Source organism: Artibeus jamaicensis, unplaced genomic scaffold, assembly GCF_021234435.1.
Source record: "Artibeus jamaicensis isolate MK-2021 breed Jamaican fruit bat unplaced genomic scaffold, CSHL_Jam_final contig_786, whole genome shotgun sequence".
NCBI lineage: Eukaryota > Metazoa > Chordata > Mammalia > Chiroptera > Phyllostomidae > Artibeus > Artibeus jamaicensis.
The window spans coordinates 2,612,397-2,639,071 of NW_026521971.1; the positions used below are offsets into that span (position 1 = coordinate 2,612,397).

The 26,675-nt window shown below is 55.5% G+C and overlaps 1 protein-coding gene across 1 annotated transcript in view; it reads right to left on the minus strand.

Annotated features, from left to right (window-relative positions):
• Positions 1–26,675, minus strand: part of FSTL4 (follistatin like 4) — a 333,324-nt gene that overhangs the window by 22,178 nt on the left and 284,471 nt on the right. Inside the window, exons 8-11 of the mRNA XM_037130007.2 lie at positions 16,763–16,883; positions 3,186–3,347; positions 2,660–2,794; positions 1,679–1,705 (exon numbers count right to left, since the gene is read on the minus strand). Coding sequence (XP_036985902.2) covers positions 1,679–1,705; positions 2,660–2,794; positions 3,186–3,347; positions 16,763–16,883 — 445 coding nt within the window. The remainder of the gene's footprint in view (positions 1–1,678; positions 1,706–2,659; positions 2,795–3,185; positions 3,348–16,762; positions 16,884–26,675) is intronic.

A 26,675-nucleotide genomic window follows, 5' to 3' on the forward strand; every position in this document is an offset into this window, starting at 1 on the left:
GGAAAATCGATGGCTGGAAGGACCAATGTGAGACTGAAGGCTCAATTGGATCTCCATGGGGTTTGCAGCTGTAGCTACATTTCAGGCTGAGCACATTGCCTGGCTCGCAGTTGGCAGTGCAACAAGAGACTAAACAAATTCTCTGGAACAAACAATTGACTTCACAGGAGACCCAGGCTCCTGATCCAGCCCCCTGGAAGGTTCTGTCTGAGGTCAGCTCCTCCTTAGGGGGCAGGAAGGCGCTTCCTTTGCTTCTGTGGAAGTGTGAGAGTGCCCCGGGCCCGCCAGCCTCTTCGTTTTGGCCTCAGCATTTCCCTGTCAGTGATTGCAGGGGAGGGTGCAAGCAGCTGGCTGGCTTCCCGGGGCCATGGGTTTGTTGGATGCTGGGTGGTCTAATGCTAGTGCAGCGCCTGCCAGCCCTCAGGCAGTGGGGGCCCTAAGTGGGCCTCTGTAGCTGCATTTCACAGGCCGCAGGGCCTCAGGCACCCGGTGGGTCCCTTTGCTGTAACCTCACCTGAGAAAACACCACCTCTTAAAGACAGAGAGTGAAAGCTGTGTGCGTTGTGGCCTGGGAGCTAGGGTCAGGCGGCCTCACGGGACAACTCTGCATGAGCAGCAACTGTTGCTGTGACTTGTTCTCCTGTGATTCCTAAAGCCCAGTGGCAGCAACTCCTCACATTTCTGGGCTCAGCCTTTGTTTTGCTCCCAGCCTTACTGTGTAAGCCTCAGTGTCTGGTGTCAGGGAGCTGTTTTGGGGGGTGGTGGGGGTGGGGGTGGGGGTGGTGGTGGTGGGGGTGGTGGTGGTGGTGGTGGTGGTGGTGTGTGTGTGTGTGTGTGTGTGTGTATGTATATATATGTATATATATGCTGGACTGTGGGTAATACCACATGACATTCCGGAGGCAAAATGAGATGGGAAACATGCTGCTGCTTAAAGAGGGGGGTTTTTGGGCTTAACCCAGAAATCGCGGAGTGCCTTCTGCAACTACTCGCACTCCCCTCTGCCACCTCACGAGGCTGGACGGCTCAGGCGGAGGGTTCAGCGTTAGGACAGACGCACGCATGCGCGCCACGCTAAGCAGGGACCCAAGCGCTCTAGGCCAGCTCCACCCTGGAGCCTGCTGGTTTTCGAAGCAGAGGACATGGTCCTTATTAGGCCATATTCGATATATAAAAGTGGATATTTTTTATGGCCCAACCTAATGTCTAAAGATGGTTTGAGATAAATGCAAATTTAGAATGTGTATCACTTAAAATCATACACGTAAATATATATTTACAGGAATCATGGTAGCTTTTTCCTTCAGGATTTCCTCAGAGTACACACTAAACCCTAACGCCTACATCAGCTACTGGAAAAAAAGTTTAAGCCCCAGATCCGACCAGGCACCCTGCTGAGTGGTCCCCTTCGGGCGGGGCAGGGGCGGTGTTTCAATCAGCTTGGAACAGAAGCTTCCCATCGCGAAATCCTAATGCGGGAGTGAGTGCTAAAGACGCTGTAGGTTTTAAATCTGCTTCTCCGTGTGCACCGCTGAGTTTGACGTGGGCCTCACCGGCCCGTTCCATTTGGCACGCAAACCCCACTTGTGGGCACTACTTGGCGACTCGCGGAAAGGTGGCCCGTTGGGGAACTACAGACACAGGCGGGCACAGGCATGACACAGAACAAGGCTCGTACCTTCCTCGCGCCAGAGGATGTTTGCCACTGCAGCCGTGGAAAAGCAGGGACGTGGGGACCGACGGAGGGAAGGAAAAAGAAGAAAACAGCGTAAGCATCTTCTCTGCAGAGCTCAGTTCATGAGCATGTGCTGTCCAGTCCATCCTGCACCCGATTCCCACCACTCACTGTCCCCACACTTGACCTGGGAGGCGCTAAGCACATGGACACACACTCCCGGGTCTGAGGATCCTTTCAATCCCGAAGGAACCCTCGAAGTCAGGTCCCAGGAGCACAGAAGCCAATGGGATTCCCTGCCTGCACGCATGACTCAAAGAAAGGGAGGGACAGCTCTCTCAGGCCTGCTGGGCACCTACCCGGAGGGTGCTGGCTCCCCCTGATCTGAAACCCTTCTCATGATCTCCCTTGCTGAAAAAGACTCAGCTCGGAGTCTTTGACCCCGGGCATGAGACCGTGTCTGATACCCACATCCTTGAAACTACACCAGCAGACCCGCTGCGGGCACAGTGGCTACAAGGGAGGGCACCCTCAGCATCCAGGTGGGCTGTGACCCTGGAGTGAAGGCAGGTGTGCACGGTCCTGTTCCTGGGCCATGGGGGGACAGCAGCCCCTGGGGGTGGAGAGCACGAGAACTTCTGTAGGTGAGGGCAGAGGCTCCGGTCATGCAGCAAGTAGGAGCTGGAACTGGGGCCAGGATATGTGAGCCCCCTGGTGCTCCTGGGCTGCCTGCTGTTTAGAGAGTTTCTCTGTCTACATTCCCAGAGTCGTCCAGGTGGCCAGCCAAGGTCATCCCTCTGGGCTCCCTCTGCTCCTCTCTGGGCACGCTCTATCCCCAGGTTTGAGCACAGAAGGACAAGGGTGTTACCCCGTCTTCAGGGGCTCGTGGCTGGCGGCTTTGGCCCTAGTCAGCTACTCCCCTCCCTGCCACACAACACATCCCAGCCAGCTTAGCACGGGGCTCAAAGGCAAGTGCGGACTCACGGGTCTTCCTCGCTGAGTCTTCAATGAAGAGTGAGGAGATGTCTTCGTCCACGCCCACTTCGTTTTTGGCGATGCAGGTGTATGCCCCTGTGTCTTCATACCGGACGCTGCCGATGTGGAGCTCACTCCCATTGGCTGCAGAAAGGACAGTGCTCAGAGTGGCCTGCTCAGCTGGGACCCCCACTCCCTCCCCGTTCTCTTCATAGGACTACTGACAGCATTGGCGTTAAAAACACAGCCTCTCAGCAGGGCCGAGGGTGGCCAGCCTCCTGGACACACACCCAGCAAGGGCCAGAACATCTGACACGAACTGCGGGGGGCTGGGGACCTGGCTGGCAGCTTCTCAGCGCTCTCAGAAAGCCTACAAGGCTTGTGTGAGCCCAGATAGTAGAGAAATTGGGGGGACATTTATTCGCTCCCAACATGGCTGACTTAGCAACACGTCACCCCCTCCCTTCCACTCCTGGGGACAGTGTTGGCTTGAACTTGAGGGGAACAGCACAGAGACATTGAGGGCAGTTCTTACCTAAAAGGGAGAGCTGTTTGGACATCTGGGTGGAGACGTCCATGCCATTTTTCAGCCATGTGATCCTGGGCATGGGAATGCCCTCCGCGTGGCACCTCAGGCTGGCCGCCACCCCCGGCTCCTGGGCCTGGGTCTCAGGGTAGACGCGGATGACCGGAGGCACTGCGGGTGAGAACCAGGGCTGGTCAGAGAAGGCCCCGCCTGGCCTCGGGCCGCGGTGCAGCCCTGAAACCCTGCTCCAGGGAGATGAGCCTGAGCCAGGAGGCAATGTCGGGCTTCTCTTTGTAAGCAGCTTACAATCATCCTATTCAGCAACTCAAGCCCCAAAAGAAAGCTGTGAAATGGATGGCAGGCAATAAAAACATCAGGCTTTGCACCCTGTAATTCATGGCTTTCATCATTGTTCTAAATATGATCAGAAAGACATCCAAATATTTAATGTGGTTCAGCTGCTACATGTAAAGAGCAACCGCCACTGACATTTATTTCTGAATGAATAAAATGCAGATATATTACTTCTGCCATTGGAAAGTCATTGGGCAGAGGCTAATTTCTCTCAGGAAGTGCTTCTCAAAGTGCTTACGCACGCTGACTGGTAGGCTGACTCGCTGTATCACTGCCCAGGGGAAGCCCGCCGATTTCCCATGGGTTGTTTTTATTTCTCCACCTTTCTCATCCCCTGGAACACGGGGGAAGGCAAGTGCGCCCTCCTGAACTCCTGAGTCAGCCTTGGGGCTGGGCTGTGGCCCTGGCCCACTCATCGGGTGAGCGTGTGTGGGCCAGGTGTCGCCCTCCTTAGAGTGCAGGCCCCTCTTACCTGGGCTGTGGGTGGGGAGGTGGCTGGAATAAGTAAAGACTGTCTGGAGGGACTTGTGTCCTACCCCTAACTTTGGGCCCAGGAAATAAAATAGTTATCATTTTCAATGGAATTGAAGGTCTCTTCCTTACTCATAAATTTTTCTTTACATATTTCCAGAAAGGGTTTGTGAGAGCGTATGCAGAGGCACCTGGATATTAAACTGAACAGAACAAAAGCATCGGGCTTCTTTCAGAACAGTGGGGGCGGGTTCTTCCTGAGCAGGGCAGCCGCTCATCTGGATGCTCCTGTCATCCAATAACAGAAACCCTCCCAATCTGAGATTGCAGCAGAGTTGGTGGAAGCTGCACTCACCCCTCCCAGGACTAAACTGGAATCACAACTAAATTATAGAACCATCAGCCTGAATAACCAAATGAAGACTCGCTGAACAAAAGACTTATAACCAAGAATTTACAGAAGAAGCCACATGGGGACTGGTAGGAAGGGCGGAGACACAAACAGGGCTGGCCCCACACCCGCATGCGGTGGTTGAGAGTAGGGAGGGATCTCTTAGCTGCAAAGGTCTCCCTGAGGAGTGTGGGGTCTCAACTCCATGCTGGACCCCCAGTCCAGAGCATCAGAGCTAAGAAGAGGAGCCCACATAACAACTGGTTGTGAAAATCAGTGGGGATTCTATTTGCCAGGGAGAGACAGGAGTCTGCTAGAGGCCCAGGCACACTCTTAAAGGGTCAGTGCACAAATCTCATGCATAGCCACGCACCCTGGGCTGCAATGCAGGGAGAATGGCTCAGAACAAACTGGAGTTGTGTGAGGAGAGACTGGGTTGTGTGGCTGTGAGGAGAGAACTGAAGGGACAGCTGCCAGGGTCCCTGTGCTGAGTCCCTGTCCCAAACTGCTCACAGATGCCATCTTTCCTGGGTCAAGTGGTCCCCTCCATGTGACATCAGCCTTGGGGAATACACTAGCCCCAGCCTCTCGACTCGCTATTGTCTACCCTGCATGCTCTGTGGAGGAGTCAGCTGCTTGGCATGTCGTGTAGATTTTCTCAGAGAGCTCTTGAGGAGGGGCAGGTGAAGTCAGGGGCTGTCAGGGACTGAGTTGTACAGCTCGAAGGCAAGGGCCATCGCTCCCCTCCCGCCTGACAGGCGCTGCCCTTCCCTGTGGGAGACCCACTGGCCTCGTCTTCCCTACTCCTGGTGGCCTTGCTGAGCTTGCCCCTTGCAGAGGAGTTAGCTGGCTGCCGCCAGTCTGGGCCCATGGTGAGGACATTCTCAGAAGGCTCTCCAGGAGGTCTGGATAGACTTAGGGAAGCAGAAATGAACAGGGAGAGATGGAGTGGTGTGGCTGTAAGGGCAGGGGTATTTTTCCCTTCCATGTCTGATGGATGCCGCTGTACCTATGCACTGCCTTCCCTTTTCACGGCCAAATCTTTGGGCCCAGTAAACTGCTGGCCTCGCTCTGATGACTCCCTGAGACCCCACCCAGCAAAGTCCATGGGCACCTGGTGGTAGTTGGCATAGAGAGAGGCTTTGACTTTTGCTGAGTTGCCTCAGCCCCAGCACTGGCACTGAGTTTGGATCAGAATCAATCTGATGAACAGCACTTGCCTCTACCTGGCGACTCACTGAGAATCTGCCTCATGCTATTCGCAGGCCTCCAGAGGCACTTTCAGTGCCTGAGCCTAACAGGCAGCTGGTAGGTGGAGGTAGTACTTTGGGCCATTTGCTGACCTTCCCCTGGGTTGTTGCTGGTGGAAACCAGCCTTGGCCCACAGCTTGCACCCCACCCCCCACAGGTCCAGCAGAGGCAGCCACAAACTGTGGGTCACTTTGTAGTTCCCAACAGGTTGCCCAAAGCTGGTCACAGGTAGTACCTGACATTGACCTGAACTGGAGTCCCTTCCAAGAGGCCCCAGAACACACACCCAGAGGCAAGTTTTACTTCACATCAGAGCATGACTCAATCAGCTCCGAAAGTGGCACAGTCGCAGGAAGGTCTGGGCAGGCACCAGACATGCTGGGGCAAATTCCACTTTGTGAGGTCAGCCTCCAACAAGCGGCACATACATTGCGGTTGGGCTTGATCCTCACAGCCAGCCTGAGGGTCAACCCCACTTGTGAGTGGGAGAATGGCAATCAACACTCGAGTACAACAGGAGGGCTCACATAACCAGCAAAAACAAAACAAAACAAAAAAACATTCTGAGGGCACCCATCTCAGGTGGCCACTGAGCCCCACAAGACACTTCCTACATAAGGCCACCATACCACGACTAGAGACACAGCAGACCTACCTCATACACAGAGACAAATAGAGAGGCAGCCAAAATGAGGAGACAGAGAAACATGTTCCAAATGAAAGAACAGGAGAAATCCCCAGAAAAAGAACTAAATGAAATGGAGGCAAACTGACAGATACAGAGTTCAGAACAATGGTTGTAAGGATGCTCAAGTGACTTAGAGAATGAATGGATGATCTCAGTGAAAACTTAAACAAAGAGAGAGTAAGCATAAAAAAGGACATGGAAAAGAACCAGTCAGAAATGAAAAATACACTAGAAGGAATCAACAGCAGACTAGATGAAGCAGAGGACTGAATTAGCAATCTGGAAGACAGGGTAGTGGAAAACACCCAATCAGAGCAGCAAAAAGATAAAGAATTAAAATGAGGATAGTCGAAGGGACCTTTGGGACAGCATAAAGCATAACAACATCCTCATCATAGGAGTACCAGAAGGAGAAGAGAGAGAGTAAGGGATTGAGGACCTATTTGAAGAAAAAATGACAGAAAACTTCCCTAACCTGGTGAAGGAAATAGATACACAAGTTCAGAAGCACAAAGTCCCAAGCAAGATGAACCCAAAAAGGTCTACACCAAGACATATCAAGTAAAATGCCAGAGGTTAAAGACAAAGAAAGAATCTTAAAAGCAGCAAGAGAGAGTTATCTACAAGGGAGCTCCTATAAGACTGTCAGCTGATTTCACAACAGAAATTTTGTAGGCCAGAAGGGACTGGCACAAAATATTCAAAGTGATGAAAAGTAAGGCCCTATAAGCCAGACTACCCAGTAAGGCTATCAGTTAAAATTGAAGAAGAAATAAAGAGCTTCCCAGACAAGTAAAAAAAAAAAAATCTAAAGGAGTTCATTACCACCAAACCAGTGTTACAAGAAATGTTAAAAGGACTTCCTGAAGAAAGGAAAAAAAGATAAACATAGTTATAAAGAATAAAATGACAAAAAATACATACCTTTCAACAATCACTTTAAATGTAAATGGCTAAAATGCTTCAATCAAAAGACATAGGGTAGCTGAATGGATAAGAACACAAGACCCATATATATGCTGCCTCCAAGAGACCCATCTCAGGATGAAAAATGCACACACTGGAAGTAAAGGGATGGAAAAGATATTCCATGCAAATTGAAATAAAGGCTGGGGTAGTAATATTTATATCAGACAAAATAGACCTTAAAACAAAGGTGATATAATAAGAGACAAAGAAGTACTCTACTAATGATCAATCCAGCAAGAAGACATAACACTCATAAACATCTATGCACCCAACACAGGAGCACCTAGATATGTAAAACCAACCCTGATGGATGTGAAGGGAGTGACAGGAAGACAGTCCTAGTAGGGAACTTTAACACTCCATTGACATCAATGGATAGATCTTCCTGACAGGAAATTAACAAGGAAATAGTGGCCTTAAATGATACACTAGACCACATGGATTTAATCGATATTTTCAGAGCATTTCGCCCCAAAGCAGCAGAATATATATTATTTTTTAAGTGCACATGGAACATTTTCTAGGCTAGCCCACGTGTTAGGGCACAAAACACAGCTCAACAAACTTAAGAAGATTGAGATCATAATAAGCATCTTCTGTGACCACAGTGGCATGAAACTAGAGATCAATCGCAAGAAAAAAACCTGAAAAACACACAAACACACAGAGGCTAAATAACATGTTATTGAACAATGAATGGGGTTAACGATGAGATCAAGGAAGGAAATCAAAAGATACACTGAGACAAATGAAAATAAAAACACAACCACCCCAAGTCTGTGGGACACAGTGAAAGCTGTCCTAAGAGGGAAATTCGTAGCATTACAGGCCTGCATCAGGGAACCAGAACAATCTCAAATAACCTAGTCTCACACTTAAAGGAACTAGGAAAAGAACAACAAACAAAGCCTCAGGTGAGCCGAAGGAAGGAAATAATAAAGATCAGAGTGTAAATAAATGAAATAGAATCTAAAAAAGCAACACAATAGATCAATGAAACCAATGAAACAAGATCAACAGGTCTTTAAGCAGACTCATCAAGAAAAAAGAGAGAGGACCCAAATAAACAAAATCAGAAATGAAAGAGAAATGACAACTCCACCTGCCAATTCTACTGTGGTCCCTGCCTCACAACCCGGAATGGCTCCAAGCCAACCTGGGGCCTGTCAACCAACCAGGTTTACACAGCTTGCCGAGAGCACCGTGACCCCTCCTGCAAGGGCACCCAACGCCTGTGTGTGGCACTGCCCCCTGCTGGTCAGGGCTCTACGCCCCAGACCTGGCCGTCCATACAGAGGTTCAGTTCCACCAATGAATGCCGCTGCTGGCTCTTTCCCTCCCCAAAGACTCCAGTACTACTATTTTATTCCAGTGTGCATGGAAGCCCAGAGATTTGAAAAGCAGACCATTTTTTTCTGCTATACTGTTGCTGTTAACTTAAAGTATAATTTGCCAGAACACAAAAAAGAGCAAAGTGAAAGCTTTCTCCTCCTCTGCTTCCAAGTGCGGCAGCTTCCTCGTGGCCGTGGAGCTGCGCTCTCACACGACGTGGGGCTGTGTGGGTGTTCGGGGACGGCTGTCTCGTCTGCCTCGGCCCGAGGGCGTGGGGGTGCTAGGCCGGAGCTGAGTCATCTCGTGTGGCTGTTTGCTATTAACGCCATGTCCTAAGGGCAGACTGCTCCGAGCAGGCGGCTCGACAGTGTGCACAAAATGTCACATTGGTGGGTTAACCAAGATGACTGAATCCAAAAAACAGGACAGGACTGTAATCAATCGTACTGAATGTGAGCATGTCAACAAAATGAGACACTTAAAGGGAGACTTCAGAGTCTTGACACGCAGTCAGGAGGAGAATATCTAAACGCCGTTCAGGCACGCCACCTGAGCTCTGCAGGAGGAATGTGTTCTGGATCCGCTCTGCCGCCGGCGTGGGGCCCGTGGTCAGCGACACCGCCTTGTGCGCCGAAAATCCAGTGAGAGGGCACAGCTCATGTCACATGGTCTCATCGCAAACAAAAGCATACGGAAAGGAAAAGCAAAGGGACCTGAGGGGACTTTGGGAGGTGACGGATCTGTCACCGTGATTGCAGCGACGGTGTTTCGGTGTGTGCGTCTGTCCAAACCCCTCACCTTGCGCGCATCAGCTGTGATCTCTTCCTCGTAGGTCAGTTACACCTCAGTACCACTTTCATTAAGAAAGCACTGCCGACCCAAAAGCCACGCTGACTAGTTTCACAGGAGAAGTCTTTTATGCATTTGAGGAATCAATAATTCCCAGAGCCTACCACACAGAAATGTTCCAAATTACACCAGGGGGTTTGTATAACCCGGGCACCAAAACGAGCCAGAAAACACAAAATACGACCGCAGGCTAACTCCCTCAGGGCTGGACCCACCAAACTCCCGAGTAAAGGATGAGCCGATCGCATCCAGCATGGTGTTAAAGGAACATCCTGTGACCAAGTAGAGTGTGTTTCAGCTGCGAGCTCTTAGGAAATCTGTAATGAATCACGTCTAAAGTCAAAAGCAGTCAGCAAAGAAGGAACACTCGGTTCTCTTGTAAACGCTGACAGAGGCTTTGAAAAAAATTCAAAATCCATTTCTTGAGGGAAAAACTTCAATAAAATAAGCACAGAATATTTTCTTCCCGCAACGAAGAATATCTCTATAAAAAGAAGAAATGGCGCTGTTCTTTTCAGAACGGCGAGGCATAAAATCGGCGGGGGGTGGGGGGGTGGGGTGGGAAGCGGAGGGCAGCAAAGCCACACGGGCCCTTATTGCCCACGGAAGGCAAGGAGCGCGAGGCGCAAATATTGAAACGATGGAGAAACACGGTATTTTCCATGGATGTGCTCCAGAGAATGAACCAAACAGTAGTTAGGGTCAATAAGCGCATAAAGGGGCCAGCACTGAAACATACAAAATTAATAGCTTGCTTATAAACCGGCGGCAACCAGATAGGCTAAACGAAGAAAACTGGAAAATCCTACTGACGTCACAAAAAGCACTCGCACAGCCGAGGAGACAGGTTCCTGGATCGGAAGGTTTACTGTTGTTCATAAATGACAAATTAAGCCACCTGTTTAATCTCATTCCAATTAAAATGAACAGGTGGGATCCTGGCAGAACAATTCTAAAATTCATCCACAAGGGAAAATATAGGAAAATAGCTGAGGAAACCATGAAAGCCAAGAGTGACGGTGGTCATTTCCTGTACCGGGTACTACAAAGTATGGCAGCACCAGAGGCTGCGAGGCGGAGGTATGTGGGGTTGTCCTGAGGGCTGAGGCCACTCCTCCTGTGGCCTGCATCCCCCCACCAGCAGGACTAAAGAGGGGGCCTCAGCATGGCCACCTCCCGGTGCCCCTCCCAACTCTGGCCCGACCTCCACCTGGGGGAGTCAGGACTCCCTCCCTGCGGCCCTGTATCCAGGCTTGTGTGTGAGTCTCCACCAGAAGCCGAGGCCTCTGGGGCGCCCTGCACCCCCAGACCTTCTGTGTGCCTTCTGGAGCTCTCGTTCCAGCCTCAGCAAACTGTCCTCTAACTCAAACCCTCCCATGACTGCTCCTTTTCACTCACAGAAGCCTGATGACCCTGCTTCTCCTACAGCCTCCAAAGCGCAGCTTGTACTCCTGCCCCGCACTCCTGCCCTTGCCCGCCACTGGGCTGGCTGGTGGCAGGTGTCGTCCCCGGTCCTCGCCGCCACTGCAGACCATTTGCCCTCCCTTCTCCAGTTTGGGGTCTTACATCATGCCAGCCTCGTGCCCAGATCGCCCCTCTCACACCCCCTCCGGGTTGTGAGCGCTGCTCCACTCTCTCACCCGACCCCTGTTCCCCGCCCTCTGCTGGATCTTCCCTCTCAGCCCATGAAATTCTGTTAATTTCCATCTTGGAAAAAAATACCAAACCCACAACCTCTCTTTATCCCAACTTCTCTCCCCAACTCTGTCCCTTTTTTCTCCTTGAAAACACCCTGAACTGTTGGCCATCCTTAACGGCTCCAGCTTCTGTCTTGATTCCCCGCTGAGCCAGTTCCAGGCAGGCTTTGCCCCACCCTAACTGCGGAAACCGCTTGCCTCCAGGTCCTACGGCCCCAGAGCCCACCCAGAGCCCGTGGCCAGGCTCCACCCCCCGTCCTCCCTGGCCTGTCCGAGCATGTGGCCCAGCTGACCACTCCTCCTCCCCGACCCCCTGGTGCCATGTTCCGTTCACCCTACGAGGCATCTGAAATGTGCATCTCCAGCCAAGCCTTGCCCTTTGACCCCAGTCTCGGACGCCCAGGGGCTGCACACCCCTCTGCACGCACCCTGTCCTTCGCCCCCTGCCCGTCTGCGGAAGCAGCCCCTCCACTCTGGTTGCTCAGACCGTGTCCTTCGGAGGCACCTTCGACTTTCCCACCAAGTTGACACTGATGTGATTGTTCCAGCAAGGCCTTGTTTGCCGTCCTGAGAACCCACCTCATATCTGACTCTCCTGCTTCCCTGTGGTTAAAATTTCCTCCTCAACCCTTTCACCCTGGCCGCCCCTGTTTTTCCTGAGGGGTTGGTGTGGGGGACGCTGAAGGGGCACAGCCAGGCCTGCAGTGGAAGGGGCCCTGATGATGGTCCTTGGCCCCTGGGGCCAAGTGCGGCCAGCGGGCCCCTGGTCTTGCCAGGAGAGAAGCTCCCTGGGCCCTGACCTGACCGCTCACTACAGGGAAACTAGCACGAGGGTGTTAAACAGAAGGATTTCACCTGGGCAGGAGCTCGCCTACCGTCTCCAGGACCAAACTGTCCCCTTCCTGAGTGCCACGGAGTGGGACAGGCCCGGAGCTCTGAGCAGCTCCTGTCCACGGTGGGCAGAAGCCACGCCTCCTCCTGGAGCCAGGGCTGTGGACCCAGGCCCTGCCAGGACAAGGAGGGTCAGGGGCCCTGGTGCCCTTGAACCCCACTTGGGCAGGGCCCTGTCAGAAGAAGTACTGCAGTTTTCTCTGAGGGGGGTAACAAGCAGCCCCCGCCGGGGAGGCGGGGTGGGACCAGCTCTCTGACAGCCATGAGGCAAAGACCCGACTGGTTTCTGTGGCTGGATCTGCCCTCTTCTTTCGTAACTTGATACTAAAAATCATCGGAAATTAATATGTCCTGGGTAAACACCTTCGGTTTTCTTTAACGTGAAAAACCTTCCCATGAAAACGTTTGAGTGGCACAAAGCCGTTTTCCTTGGGAGGCATCGGAGGCGGAAGCGGTACGAATGTGCCCTGAGTAAGAACGGGGCACGTGCACAAAAGCACCACGTGGGAGAAGCGAACAGATTTGGGAGCTGATCGCTGTGTTTGGGGGGATAAATCATCCCTTGTCTGAACTGTGGGGAGGTCGAGGGTGTTTTTAATTTAACGGATTAATCATTTATGTCTGGAGCTCTTGCTCCTTCCGATGGAAGCAATGCGGGCAGCCTGCGTGGAGTTATAAATCACGTCGGCGCTGGAGGCTTGGCCCAGGGGGAAGTTACACGCGCAGCCTGAGAGGGGCGGGAGTTTCGTGGGAGGGGATCCTTCAGCAGCCTGGTCTCGTTGGTCCCGCACAACCGCGGCCCAGCCCGTGTTTGAGGTCCTGCTCTTGTCACCAGGGAGGGGGCAGCTCCAGGGAGAGGAGGTCTGTAGGTCTGTATTTTATTCCTGGTTTGGCAAATTTCTGAAGGTCTTGATTTTCCCATCTGTATAATGGGGTGGGCGCTCACGGAGGGGGCACCAGCTCAGACCACCTGTGTCTGCCAACAGCAGTCACGTATAGCTGAGAGAACCGCCAGACTTCCCCGGATCTATCCTGCCTTGGACCCTGTATTGGTGCCAGGCATTTTCCTCATATCATATCTCATCAGACGAAAGGCAGGAGGTGGTGTTGTTAATTCTGATTTTTACAGGCGAGTTTATTTGCCTCAGCCTGCACTGCAAGGAAGTACTGGCACTGGGACTTGAACCCAGGCCTGTCTGGCTCAGCGTTCACGTCTTGACCCTCTGGCGGAGGGGTTGCCAGCTTGGGTCTGCCCCATGCTCAGGATGGAAGAGCCCCCAGCCCGGCTCCCGCTCCCAGGCTGTCTCTGTCCCCTGGGCTCACAGGCCCCCCATTAACTCCCTGCCCACCTGCAGTTCACTTGAATCTTCTGAGTACCACCTCATCTCCTCTTCTCATTGTTCCCCCTTCCTGTCCCGCTCCGAGGAGACCCCAGCTGGAGCTCCAGACATGGAACACAGCTCTCTGCCTGTGTGCCCGAGGCACTGCCTCCAAGTGAGCCCCAGGACATCTGTCAGGCCGAGCAGGGACCAAAGGGGACTTCCGACCGCCCTGCCGGGCAACTTGGCCGAATTCTACCTGAGCTGCTCAGGGCCGCCTTCTGAGCTTCGGCTGCGTGCTTGGGCCGGAGGGCGGAGAGGAGCAGAGACCACAGATGGACCTGTCACTGCGTCTGCGCCCTTCCTCAAGGGCTCCTTAGAAACGCAGCATTCCTTCCGTCCTGTGCTCCAGCAGCACTTTCTCAGCCTTCCCAGGGCCACCTGCCCAAAAATGACCCCCCCCCCCCACCGGGGCACCACACCACGGCCTGCAAAGCCCCAGCGCCCGCTGCCTCCGTAGGCACTCTGCAGCAACCCAGCCTCCTGGGCCTGCCTCCGGGAACGTGAACTGCGTCGGGAGTCGGCACAGGGATCTGCGAAGCCCACCTGCAGCCGGAGGACACCGAGCTACGTGGCTCAGCAGTGTCAGTCCTGCTGAGGGCAGGGGCTGGGCCTAAGAGTCATTGTCACTCAGGTTCTTGAAGGGTCGGATGTTTCTAATCAGGTCCGAGCTCAGTGCTGGGACAGAGACACATGAGTCAGGGGTCCTGTCCCTTGTCCTCCATAGTGCACAGCCCATGTAGCTGCACAGAGCCTTCAGTTCTTCAGCGTGACCTTGCCCTTCATGCCAGCCAGCTGAGTCCAACAGCACCACAACTCACTGGCCTGCTTCCATCGGGTCTCTCCACCTTTGTGCGTGCTGCACGGACACACCCTGAACCTTTGACCCCTCGGCACAACCAGATCCTGGCCAGCGTCGGACTGTCGTAAAGGACAAACATGTTGACCTCGGTTGTGTTCCAGCCCCAGACCCGGGAAGGCCGACTGACCCGCCAACCACCTTCTTGCAAAGTCGGACAGCATAACTCCATGGCTGACATCAGGACCAGACGCGATGATCGACTCCCCTGCACCTGGACCCTGACTGGCAGGACAGCCCACGCCCCTGACTCTCTTAGTTGCCATGATTAATGATCCCTCCATGTAGCCCACCCCCTAGAAGCCCTCAGGAAGCCAGGTTAGAACCCTAGCTCACCTGTGTCTCTGGGCTTGGTGCTACTTCCTTCGATAAACCTTTACTTTCTTTGCAAACTCCTGTGTGTGTCTTATCAGGCTCTGGCGCACACAGGCAAATGAAGCCCTTCTGTTTGGTAACACCCGCAGCAGCTCCCCAGTGACCTGTGGGCGGACTACCCCTGCGTCCCACGTCTGGATTCTCCAAGGGCAGCAACACCAGGCCCTGATGATGGGGGACTGGGGGGGAGGGGAGGCAGGGGTCAAGTGCCTCAGCTTTGTCTGGGCTTTGCTCCTGGATTTGCACTGGAGTGAGGAACCGGCTCATCCACATCATGAGCTCAGCCTCAGAATTCTGGGGGAGCTCGGGGCAGAAGGACCCTCCTGGCACCGCGGACTTGCCACTTCATACATGGAGGCATTGAAGACCACAGAGTCTCCTCCGGAAGCCCCAGGCTCACCTGTACAGGCTCTCACCTGTGAGCAACAGGGCAGGTGGCTCCTTTCCCCTCCTCACAGCTTCACTTTGGAGGGAATGCAGGGGACAAAGCTCAAGCCCTCTCCTTGTGGGCTCGGTCCCTGTGAAGCGTGGGTGGGACACCCTTTTGGTCCTCAGAAGGACCAAACTGAGGATCTGGAAACGTGGGCTGATTTCCCTCTCCCAGGCTTGTCTGAGGACCCCGGGGCCCTCAGACAAACCACATGGAGCTGTTCTGGAACCAAACAGTCCAGTATTGGACCATGCTGGATACCCCTCGCTTGTTTTAGGCCAGAAGGCCCTCAGCACGCTGCAGAACCCCCGCCGGGGGGAGGGGGGAGGCCCAGACACAGCCTGCAGCTGCACAGCCCTCGGCCTTTGAGCCCCGGCCTGGGCTGGCTCACCCCACGGCTGTTATAACTAAGAACCTGTGGGTTATGCCTGGTGAAATCTAGACACTTCACTGTAGGCTTGGATTCAAGCCAGCAAGCACAGCCACAAAACCCGAAAGGATTAAGTATATCCCAGCTCAAGGGAAATACTAATAAAATACAGCTTAGCAAGTATGAGTATAAAAATCCCTAAAAGACCCTATAGGGTAAATGCACAGGCAGGCTGAGCTCTCCCAGTTGTCCTTAAACGACTTGTCCCTGTGGGTCCCAGAGGGAAGCGGAACTGAGCTCATTCCTGACACCTTGACCACTTTATCTCGGAGCAGAAGCCCTGAGCACCAGCTGGGACAGAGGATGCGGGGCTGGCCACAGCTGCTACTCTCTCCTCTGACCAGGAGCTGCTGCCCAGACCAGCTGGGCGACAGGAGCGCACCCAGCTGGGGTTGGCTGAATGAGTCTGATTTCCCTGGGGTGCTGATCCACCCTAGCACCTCGGGGAGACCACGGCTTGTTGGTTCTGATGGCTGGTGTGGCCGGGCGGGGAGTGCACAGTGCCAGCCCTGTGTCTAGAACACCACCTGTCGGTACTGCAACCCCAGGCGAGTGACCTTACCTAGAGACTCACCCATAACATGGGTTAGAATATGCCCCCTGGGAGTGTCCATGTGACAGAAGCAGAGGACGGGCCGGGGCGAGTGCCTGGACACTGCAGGCTGCGGCACTTGTGGGTGCTGCCCTCCTAGAGTCTGGGCAGCTCGGCTGGGAGAGCTGGGAGCCTCGAAGGCCGGCTCAGGTGCAGTCTCTGCTGAGCCCTGAGGTTCATGGAGCCTCTTAGTGAGGGAGCTGGGAGCCAGCCTGTGGGAGGAAACTGCGCCTCCCGACCGGACGGGAGACCTGGGCCCACACTGCCTGGAAGTGGGGTGGGTTTCAGACAGCGTGTGCGTCTCGCTGGAGCCCACACCACGCGGGGCAGCTCTCACGGCGCCACGTGTCCTGTAGCGTCACCACCGGAGTCTCGGCTGCCGAGCGAGACTGGCCCCAATGACTCAGCCCCGCCCCAGGATTCGGTGCCTCGGAGACGGCTTTGGTGAAGCCAGACACGGGAATTAGTTGGTGGACGTTGCCCTTTCCCTACCGTACCCCTTTTCTGTGAGAGAGATGGGGTGTTTGGGGTCAGGTATTTCGTTAAGCAGACAGAGGGGGCCCATCTGTACTGAGCAGCGTTTGGGGGACGCTTTGAGGGGATGACATGCACGGAGCCATTTACTAACCATTCACCTGCAGGACGTGGGTCTGGAAGAGCTCCTCGTGGCCGGCAGCGTGGCAGGTGTAATTGCCCATGTGCACGGTGGTCACCTTGGTGATGTAGAGGGAGTCGTCCTCTCCAAAGTCCTGCGCGGGGCAAGAAGATAGCGAGGTTGGCCTCTCTACTCAGTAGCTTGGAAAGGATCTCCCAGTGTCCCCATTTCCAGGAAGACAAAGGCCACCTCCTCAGGACGCTCCCTTCCTGCTGGTCCCCCCGCTCCACAGAGCCACACCCAGTCCCATGGCGCTCGCCCCGACCCTGTGCACCCACTTATGGCCTTGTTCACCTCTGGGAGGCCGCACCTGAACACCTTTCCCCACAAGCTTCCCCTCAGGTTCTTTCTACCAGTTGGGTTCACCTGCCCTGCTGTTTATTAGTGGGTTTCCTGGGCTCTTGCTCACCTGTTCCAGGAGGGGGCCTCATTTAGTGTAGACAAACTTCTTAAAGGGGCCAGACTGCCATTTCTTTTGGCTGTGTGGGCTACAGGGTTCTCAGCTGCTGGGCTCTGCCTCATAGCATGCAAGTAGCCATAATGACACGTAAGTTAACCAGTGTCACTGCATGCCAAGGACATTTTATTTAAAGAAAACAGGCAGCAGGATGGATTTGGCCTGTGGGCCAGAGTTTGCTCCTCATGGTTTTACATCCCATCTTGACACCGAAATAACTCCAGGCAGCTGGCAGCCATCTGGATGACCCTCAGGAGGGGAAATAAGAGTCTGAGGACAATGGGGAACCGACCCTAGAGGGCAGGGCACTAAAGGGAGCCAGGAGGGCTGGGGAGTGTGTGGGGTGGGGGGTATTCCATGGGAAACGGCCTGTAAACCTTGTCCCTCTGGCCTCGCAGCTCTCGGCCGTGGGCCCCTATTCAGTTAGTGTGGGCAGGAGGGTCTTTGGGCTGGTCAGAGGCCCCTGTGCGGACTGGGTACAAAGTGCCCCCCAGGGCCTTTCGGTCAGCTGCGATCCCTCCAGCAGAACCACCCAGTGTGGCCCCGGCTGGGCCTGACTGCAGACGTGCTGGGGGACGGGATCACCGGTGTTCCTTCACCAGGCGTGGCCTTAGCTACCGCGCCTCTCTGAGGTGTGGGGCTCAGAGCTGAGGGGACAGGAGGGCCTGGCTCCCAGGGCTGCACCATGCCCGCTGCGAGGTGACAGCCCCAGCGCTGCGACTCAGGGGCCTTGGATTGTAGCTTGAACTCGGTCATGGGCCCAACAGTCTCCTGTCCCCAGCGGTGGCTGCTCCTGGAAGTGGTGCCCTGCCTGCCTGCCTGCCCTCTGAGGGACTAGGAGACATGGCAGGAGAGTGTCCATGAGTACCGTTCCCATCACCGGGAGTGCAACAGGTGTGGGGGCGTTACTCTTGCCATTGTCAACAGAAGATGCAAAACTCCCCTTGACCACCTGGAGTCAACACCAAACCATCCCTCCTGCCACTGCCCCTGGCCTTTGTCTGCAGGGGCGAGTGGGTGGCCGCAGGGAGGAAAGGCCACCAGCCCATGGGGCACGGAGGTTATCCAATGACAGCTCCCGGTCCTTGTTCCGTTCATGCTTCCGCTTCACGAAACGCTGGCCCCTGTCTTGTTCATACTCCCGAGCCTGGCTGCAAGCCTCACCAGCCCTTTAAAGATGCTTTCTGTCCAATTCGTGAGCCCAGTGAGGGGGTGTGGGCTCAGAGAGAGGCCGGGGTCAGGGTGGGGCAGGAGGGGAAGAGGATGGAAGCAGCCAGGGCTGAGCACCCAACAGCGCCCCCCAGTGGCGGGAACTCTCGGAGAGGGCTGCAGGGATCCTGCGAGTTTCCTCTGAAAATCGCTCTGCTTCTAAAAGCCCCACTCCTATCCCTCTGAGGAAGCGTCAATAATAAAAATGAAATACTAGACAACTGATTTGTCCTGTGTCATAACAGAGTCATAAAAGTTCATACCCGAGTTGCTTATGAAAGGTAATGGTTAGTCAGTTCTGTAGTCGACACAGTTCTGGTCTGAGCTATTTCCTGGGTCAAAAACCTAAGTCTGGAGGAAAACACATTTTGCTGGAGTTCCAGTGGCAGGGCCGCATCTTGAAAGAGCGCTGGGAAGCTGGGGGCAGCCCCCGCCTTGGGAGCCACCAACGCCACCTCATCTGGTGGGCTCCAGGGCAGACTCCGTCCCGTAGGGCAGCCCCCAAGCTGCCCCCAGGGAGGCTGGGGCCAGAGCTACAGGCCTTCATTCCTCCTCCCCACTGCCTGCCTGAGTCCTTGTGCCCACAGCACTTCCTCACGGGTGGGCCCTCGGTGCCCCCTGCTTGTGGTCACGGCCATGGGGGTTGTGGGGTCACAGGACCACAGCATTGCTGGGCTGAGAAGCGCCCGAGGCCAAGGCTCCCCCAGAGCAGTTGAGAGCCATGCCACAGTTGTTGAGAGCTAACTCTGTGCAGGAGACTGACGCCTACGGCCTCGGCCTCGTTTATCCCCCAGAAGCCCCGACAGTGAAACCGAACAAAAGCCCCGCCCTGCCTCTCCTTCAGAGTCTGACCTTCCCTCGCCACCTCCACAGCTACCCCTGGGGCCAAGGCGCTGCCTCCTCGCCCAGAGCCACAGCCCAGAGGGTCTGCAGGGGCGGTCTGCCTGTCCCCTCTCCCAGCCCTACGCCTTCCGCTCGCCCTTGTCATTCCACTGCAGCACAGTGGCCCCTCGCTGTTGTGCCGAAGTGCCCTCCTCCCCAAAGGTCTGTCTGGCTTGCTCCCCTTCTTCAAGTCTGCTTAAATGTTATCCGCCGCCCAGCACCCCCACCTTCCTTCCTGCTCTATTTCTCTGCCTGGCACTGACACTTGGACCAGAAGGCGGAGATGGGAGAGCCCCCACCCCGTAGGCCCATCCCAGACTCCATGTGTGACCTGGCACTTGGCGAGTCCCTAACACAGTCATTTAACCTCTGTGCCCATGTCCCCTCACTGCTCCCAGAGGCAGAGCCTGCACTCTGAGGTGCTCACTGGGCCTCTTCAAGGAGGCGCAGGGCTGCAGGGCGCATCCCGGATCCACTCAGAGCCCCTCACTCGTTACCAGCCCGTGAGTCTGGCCCAGGGGAGAACCTGGCTCCGTAATAAAATAATGTCTCCGGGCTAAAATAATAGGCATCGCGTAATTACAGAACAAAGTGCATATTGTTTTCTGAAACATGAATACTGGCTACAGAAATCAAATTTACCTCATTGAATGTGAGAAAATTACTTTAAAAATTGATTTATAAGAAGCTACGTGAAACTAAGGCTGCAATCCTTCTGCTCGTGAACGTTGCCGAGGTCTGTCGGCGCACTGCCGTCAGGGCTGGATTGCCTCTCCGTGATTGTCTTTTTATGGATGGCTTTTTTCCCCCCAGTTCTGGTGCATGGAAATGTATTAGCGGCATCGAGGCTCCTCGCAGCCGTAAACAGATGCCAGCGCAGACCGTTCCGTTGCTGATGCACATCCATCTTCGGGAAGGAGACGCTTTTACTTAAAGACGTGGTTTTTGCCTTTCAGAAAGTTATACTCTAAGTATCTGCCCTTAATAAAGAAAGCAATTAAATGAGACTTAAGTATTAAACTGTATTTAAGCAGAGGCGAGATGAAGGATGTTGCCATAGCGATGCAGGGGCGGCAGGTCTGAGTCACGTGACCATGAGCCCTCAGTGCCAAGGATGTGCTGACGACGTTAGACACAGGGACTTCAGCGTGACCTCGGAGTTTGGGGTGAGGATTCTGCCAGTGCTACAAGATAAAACTCAGTTTGGAAACATTTATTCAGAGCTTTTCCAGCTCTGCTCTTCTCCTTGGGCAGGAGGGAGTGCGGGGGCTCTTTGCCTCCATCTGGTTCGGTTCTGGCCCTGGGATCTGACTGACCTCAGCTTTCTGCCTGGGCCAACACTTCAACACCATGGATACGAACTGAGTGACTCGCGGTGCCATGGTGACGGTCGGCCTGCAGAGGGGTCTGCGTGTTCTCACAGGCACCCGTGTCTGTTCTCTGGATGCACCATTGGTGGGCACACTTGGGAGACCTGAGTGTGCACATGCACGCTCGTTCCAGTCCCCACCCTCTACAGCCAACCACACCAGGGTCACTTCTTCCTGGCCCCTCGGAGGAGTATGGACCTGCACTCTGCCAGGACCTGCAGAACCAGTCCTCTTGCTCACAGTCCTCTCAGAAAAGGCCCTGAAACTTGAAGAGATCCCTAAGTGGCTGCCGAGCCCCAGGGCGGGGCTGTACGGACACTCACTCTCAGGGCGTCTGTCCCCCCACCCAGTTCCAGGCGCAGGAGAGGGTGCCAGAGGGCAGAGCTGGCCTGTGGGGGGCTACGTGGGGGGGGCTCCTGGCTCAGCTGGGGGTGCAGGGAGTATGTGGTCAGTCTCCCCCATGGCTGAGCATCAGCGGGGAGGCACTTCCTCTCCGGGTCCCCAGTGTGTGGCGGGGGCCGGTGCAGGTGCACTGGAGCTGCTCAGCTAGTGTTTGCAGAGTGGGTGGGGGAGTGTGAGCCAGCTGTGCTGTCTCGGGGGGAGGCCTGCAGGAAAGTGTGGAGAAGAAGCAATATCACCTGGAGAGAGGCGGGGGCCTGCACCCTCAGCCCCAGGGAGGGGTTGTCCAGGCCTCGGGGTGTCCTGCCTCATAGAAGGGCCGGGCCTTTGTTGGCCTGGAGCTTTTGCCACGGGATAGACCTGGGCCAAGCGGTGTTAGTTCTGCCTCCCTGGGCGCTGACATCAGAGGTCAGCCAGGTGGGTGGGATTCGAGAGTGACCTCTAACGATACTCTGGACACCAGGCTCTTGAGTTTCTCTGGTTGGCAGGACGCTGTGCGTATTGTCACACGTCCACACTGGGGAAGTAAGTAACGTGCCCACGACTCCATGGGCGGGGACAGTGGCTCAGGTGTGGACCCCCCCCCGGGCCCTGCCCCAGGGGCTCTCCCCTCGGCAGTTTTAATCTGTAGCCTCTCTCTGTACTCAACCGTCACCATGGCTGTGACAGCTCTGGAGGGTCCTTCTGGCAAATGGCTGGGTCTGCAGGTAGTTTGGGGAACTCTCTACACCTGCTGCTGATGTCAGAGCGACAGCTGTCTGGCATGGGCCACTGTCTCCAACGGCGCAGCTGGTGCCCGCACTCAAACAGGGGTGTCTGCCTGTTATGTGGGTGCTAAGAGTCTGACCCAGGACAGACTTGAGTGTCTGAGTGGCTGTCATCAGAGACACCACTCTGAGCCCTCGGTTGGTGCTCAGAGGCCAGAGGGTGGACGCTTCTCCACTGGCTGGGACTCCAGAGTGGTGCGCAGGGAGTGGCAGCGTGTGGGGTCCTCTGGTGAGTGGCAAACAGGGGATCCCTGGGCCCCAAACAGGGCTGGGGACCTCTAGCCGATCAGCCCCCGAGGGGCCAGCTTGGGTGGGCAAGGCAAAGTGCACCACGCCCTCAGAGAGGCCTGGACCTCGAACTTCAGGCTGGGAAGGGTGTATTTTGGGCCGGCTCTGACTTCGACCACGCCCTCCACAAGACAGCCCGCTGTCATTCTCGCTGCCCTTGAAACGCTCCAGGGAGGATTAATGAAATCTCCTTCCACAGCTCCTTCGGGGGACCAGGAAGGCTTGCAATCAGGACGTTTCTCCTGAGATGGTGTTTAAAACTCTTCCACACCGTGGGAGGGAGTGTAGTGCAGGCTTTTTGGAGAGAGATCTGGCAACATCCATCAAAACCCAAAACATGCCCCCACTAGAATGCAGTCACTCCGCTTCTAAGAACTTCTCTTACTGACCCCTCTGCAAATGCGCGAAGAGGTGTGTGTGAGGACAGTACTGTCTGCAGTAGACAAAGCCAGAAAGCAGGTGGGATGTGGGCACCCCTGCATGGGGCTGGGGAAGGCAGCTGGCACGGCCAGCACTCGCTGTGGCTGGGGACTCTGCATCGGGGTCTGGGAGCTGGGTCACAGCCTTTCCGGAGGGGCCTGCACCTTTGAGACGGGGCCAGAAGCAGTCACTGAGCTCATGGAAAGCCTTGAGGCCAGTAACAGAGGGAAGAATGGTGACCCAGAGGGAGCCACTGAGAAAGCAAAGGCCGGCGGGGGCAGGACTGGGAGGGGCAGAGTGGCCCCCACCAGTCTCAGGGGCTGGTGTGGGGCGGGGGGGGGGGGGGGGAGCCTGGCCCCGCCCCTCGGGGCTCTGGCAGCAGCACCAGTGGTTTGAACTCCCCCAGAGCTCTAAGGAACCAGAAGTTCATCGGCAACCAGGGTGTTCGACACCAGCCGGAGAGAATGGGCCACAGCCTTTGCGTGTTTCCAGCACAGTTTTCCCAGACTTTAAAACAAAGTGTACCCAAGCGTTTAATGAGATTATTTTAATGCGGAGCCCACCACCGCTGTTGGTGGTGGTGCAGCTGTCCACGCTGATCAAATGCCTCTCATCCTTCCGTGGTGGGCTCATGACTGGTTCACATAAAGACAATAAAGATTAAATGAGTCATGAGCTCCTAAATCATTCTCTTTTGGTCTTTTTAATAATTCACTTGCAAAGAAGAGCTGGCTGAGAGCATATGCTTCATTAGAGTTGTTTGTTCCTGGTGTTACACCATTTAGGCTTGGGGGAGAAAGTGCGCCTTTTAACACATCTTTCAAACACTGCCTCACGCACTTCCTCCTAATGGGTTTTGTTTTTCTGCTTTTATCACTGTACTCTGCCTGCTGACATTTGAAAGCCCCCAGAAAGCGAGATCGAGGGAGAGGAAAAATAAAATCCAACAAAAGAGTGGCTCTTTCAAGTTATTTGAAATATACTGGATTGGTTGTAGGCTTTTTTTAAAAAAGAAGAATACAATAGAAAAATGTTTCCTCTCCCCGAGAATATCCCAGCCAAACAATCAATCCCACGTGCAGGTCATGGCCTCTGCCCCCCTCCCCCGCCGGAGCAGACGCCAGGGGCCTGTGAGCACAGTGGACGCCGCCTGTGGGGCCGGCCCCAGAGCGAGGCCCTGGCAATGCTGGGGGCTGAGGGTCGTGTCCAAGAGTAAGGAACACAGAGGGCCCTGGCGGGGTGTGCAGGCCAGCTGGAAGCCCCGGCAGGCCCCTGGACCCTGTGAGTCCACCACCAGCCCACCACCTCTGGAGTTTCGGTGAGGGTCCAATGAGACGCTTCATGTGCACCAGGCAGCAGGGCCCTGGCCCCCCGGGGACGCGGGAGCTGTGGGGCCTAACGATCGGAACAGCACTGTTAACACTGGCAAGGATCCAGCAGCTCGGCTGTGTTCATGACTTTGGGGATGTCCTCTCCCCGATTCTGCTCCCCTCATGGGCAGGTCCCCTGTCCCTGAGGGCCATGAGGGACAGTGAGGGAGACAGTTATGAGGGGAGGGCAGGTGACATTGTTCAGGCAGGATGTGCTGCTGGGTGTGGGGACAGTCTGCTTCATCCCGGGCGGCTACCTGTGGTCAGGATGCGGGGCTGGGGCCTAGAATGGGCTGTGTGTTCAGTTTTGGTGGGAGGTGAGGCACCTGTCCCCCAGCCCCTCAGCCTCCAGAACACCGAGGACCGAGGCCGGGCTAGGGTGGGAGCCTGCAGACTGGCCTCTGAGATGGGCCCCACCTCAGTCCTACAGCCTGGCTTGGCGCCCTCAGGAGAAAGTCCAGGTGAAAAGGTGAGGTGCCTGGGTGGGACCGGCGTGCCTGGCTTATGGGCGGGACCCCCATGTGTGACGGCCCCCTGCCCCCCAAGTGCCCTCCTTATCACGGGCTGTCTGCCCTCAAGGCTGGGAGACCCCTCGGAGGCTGAGCCAGTTACTTGGTCCCCGTTCTGCTCGGGCGCCTGCAGTGACAGGCGTTCCGCTGCCTCCCGAGGCAGCACAGTGTCCTTCCTGAGGATGGCTCACCCCTGGGGCCCTGGCTGGGGCCCCCGGCTGGGGTCCCCGGGACAGACGGCCCTTCCCCCACGAGACATCGATTGTCTGAGCAGAGCAGGGCTGCCGCAGTGGGAGGGCACGTGGGGTGCGGGCCTGTCCCTGTCGGACACAGGTCCAGACCCCCCCGCCCCCCAAAAGCAGCCTCAGCTTGGGCTCAAGACCACGGGTGGAGCTCAGGGCACTGCCATGGCCTTGTCCCCCAACCTCACTGCCCCTGACTTAGCTTCTGAGGAGGGGCAGCGGGTCATGGGTCCTGGAAGCTTAAGGTGAGGGGCCTCGGGGCCAGGTCAGGAGCCACCTGGACCCATAACTGCATCAGGAAAGAAACCAGCAGGCCCTGGCTGGGGCGCTCGGTTGGTTTGTGAGTCTGATCCCTGGTCAGGGCACATACAAGAATCAACCAATGAATGCATCAATAAATGGAACAACAAATTGATGTTTCTCTCTCTCTTTCTCTCTTCCCCCTGACCCAAAACCAATACCTTAAAAAATAAACCCATCAGCAGTTGGCCAGGAAGTAAACGAATCTCGGGCAGCCCTTGTTAGCCCTGGCATAGGTGTGGGAGCAACACTGCTGACCTCTGACGAAACACAGGAGGAGACCTCACAACCCTGGGACCCCTGCCAGGGCCCGCAGGGCATTCCTGGGGCGGTGCTCAGAGGCTGCTCTGTGCAGGGCATGGGGGTTGTTTTCCCAGGCGCAGCTGAGGCAAGGGTCCCTCACGCCAGCTGGGCCTCCTGCAAAGGGGTGGGAGGCTCAGGCATCCTCAAGAGACACACCAGGTCCTTGCTGAACTTCCCGGCAGTGTGAGGAGGTGAAGGCGCCGAGGCTCGAGCCATGGCGGTGCGCGCATGGAGCTGACCTTGTGCGGGAGCTCCGGACAGCCTGAGGCACTGTCCCACTCTGAAGGCGCCTTTGGGCAACTTATTGGGAAGGGAGATCCCCAACTTTTCTCCCTTCTCCCTCGGAGCACCAGCAGGGCTCCCCTCATTTCTAGGTCCCATTTATTTGGGGTCCCCCTTGCATGCATGTATTATCCTAGGCTGGAAAGGGCTCCGGACATCCGCAGAACATACGTCCAACCTTGTCACTCCCCAGGTAAATGTCTATGGACTCACTGCCCACAGGGAACAGCCAAGGGCCTTCGTGTTAACCTTCAAGGCCTGGCCCCAGCCTGTCACTCCAGACCCTCCCCTCACTTATTCCTGTCCCCTGAGCCTGGTCAGAGCCTCTCCTCCTCCGGCCCCCAGAACTGGCTCCCTCCTTGCAGCGTGGGGCCTGCTGCATCTTGCTGTGACTCTGCCTCTGTGGCTGCCTCAGGGCGGCCGCCCCTGCCTCGGCCCTGGCTGAGACTGTGCGATGCTCTGGAGTGGGCCTGGGACTCACTGGCGCTCAGTAACCATGTCCGCAGGTGACCCCCCCACGGGCAGCATCCGGACGGCCACACACACAGGGGGCGACTCCTGAACGCTTCTGACAGCGACCTGGCTGGCTGGGGAATCTGAGAGGCGCCTTCTCGCTTGGCTTCGGGTGAGAGGCTACATTTACTTTCTAATCAAATATTATTCTGATGCTCAAGGCATCCTTGATGTTTGCAAGTCAGAAAAGTTTAATTACATGTGTCATTAGGATGGCATTCTGTAGCGGCTCTGTGACTGGATTCATTAACAGAATGCTTAACAGATAAGACAAGACAAATTAATATTTTGTTGCCCATGAAAGCATCTCATTAAGAGAGCAGTGAAAAAGTGATTAATATTTTGTTGCCAATCAAGATGTCTCCCACGGATGACAAAGCGGGGAGGCCCATACCTCCTGAGTTTGCTCAGCTCTTGGCTCGGCCCCTCGCCCTGGGTTTTGTGGGCTCATCTGCTTCCTAGTCTGGGTGGAACGGGGGTGCTGTTTCCACAGTCGCTAATTACCGGCCGGGGACAGTATTCCACATGGGACTGCGGCCAGGTGGCCAGGCCCTAGCAGCCGACCCTTCCCTGGC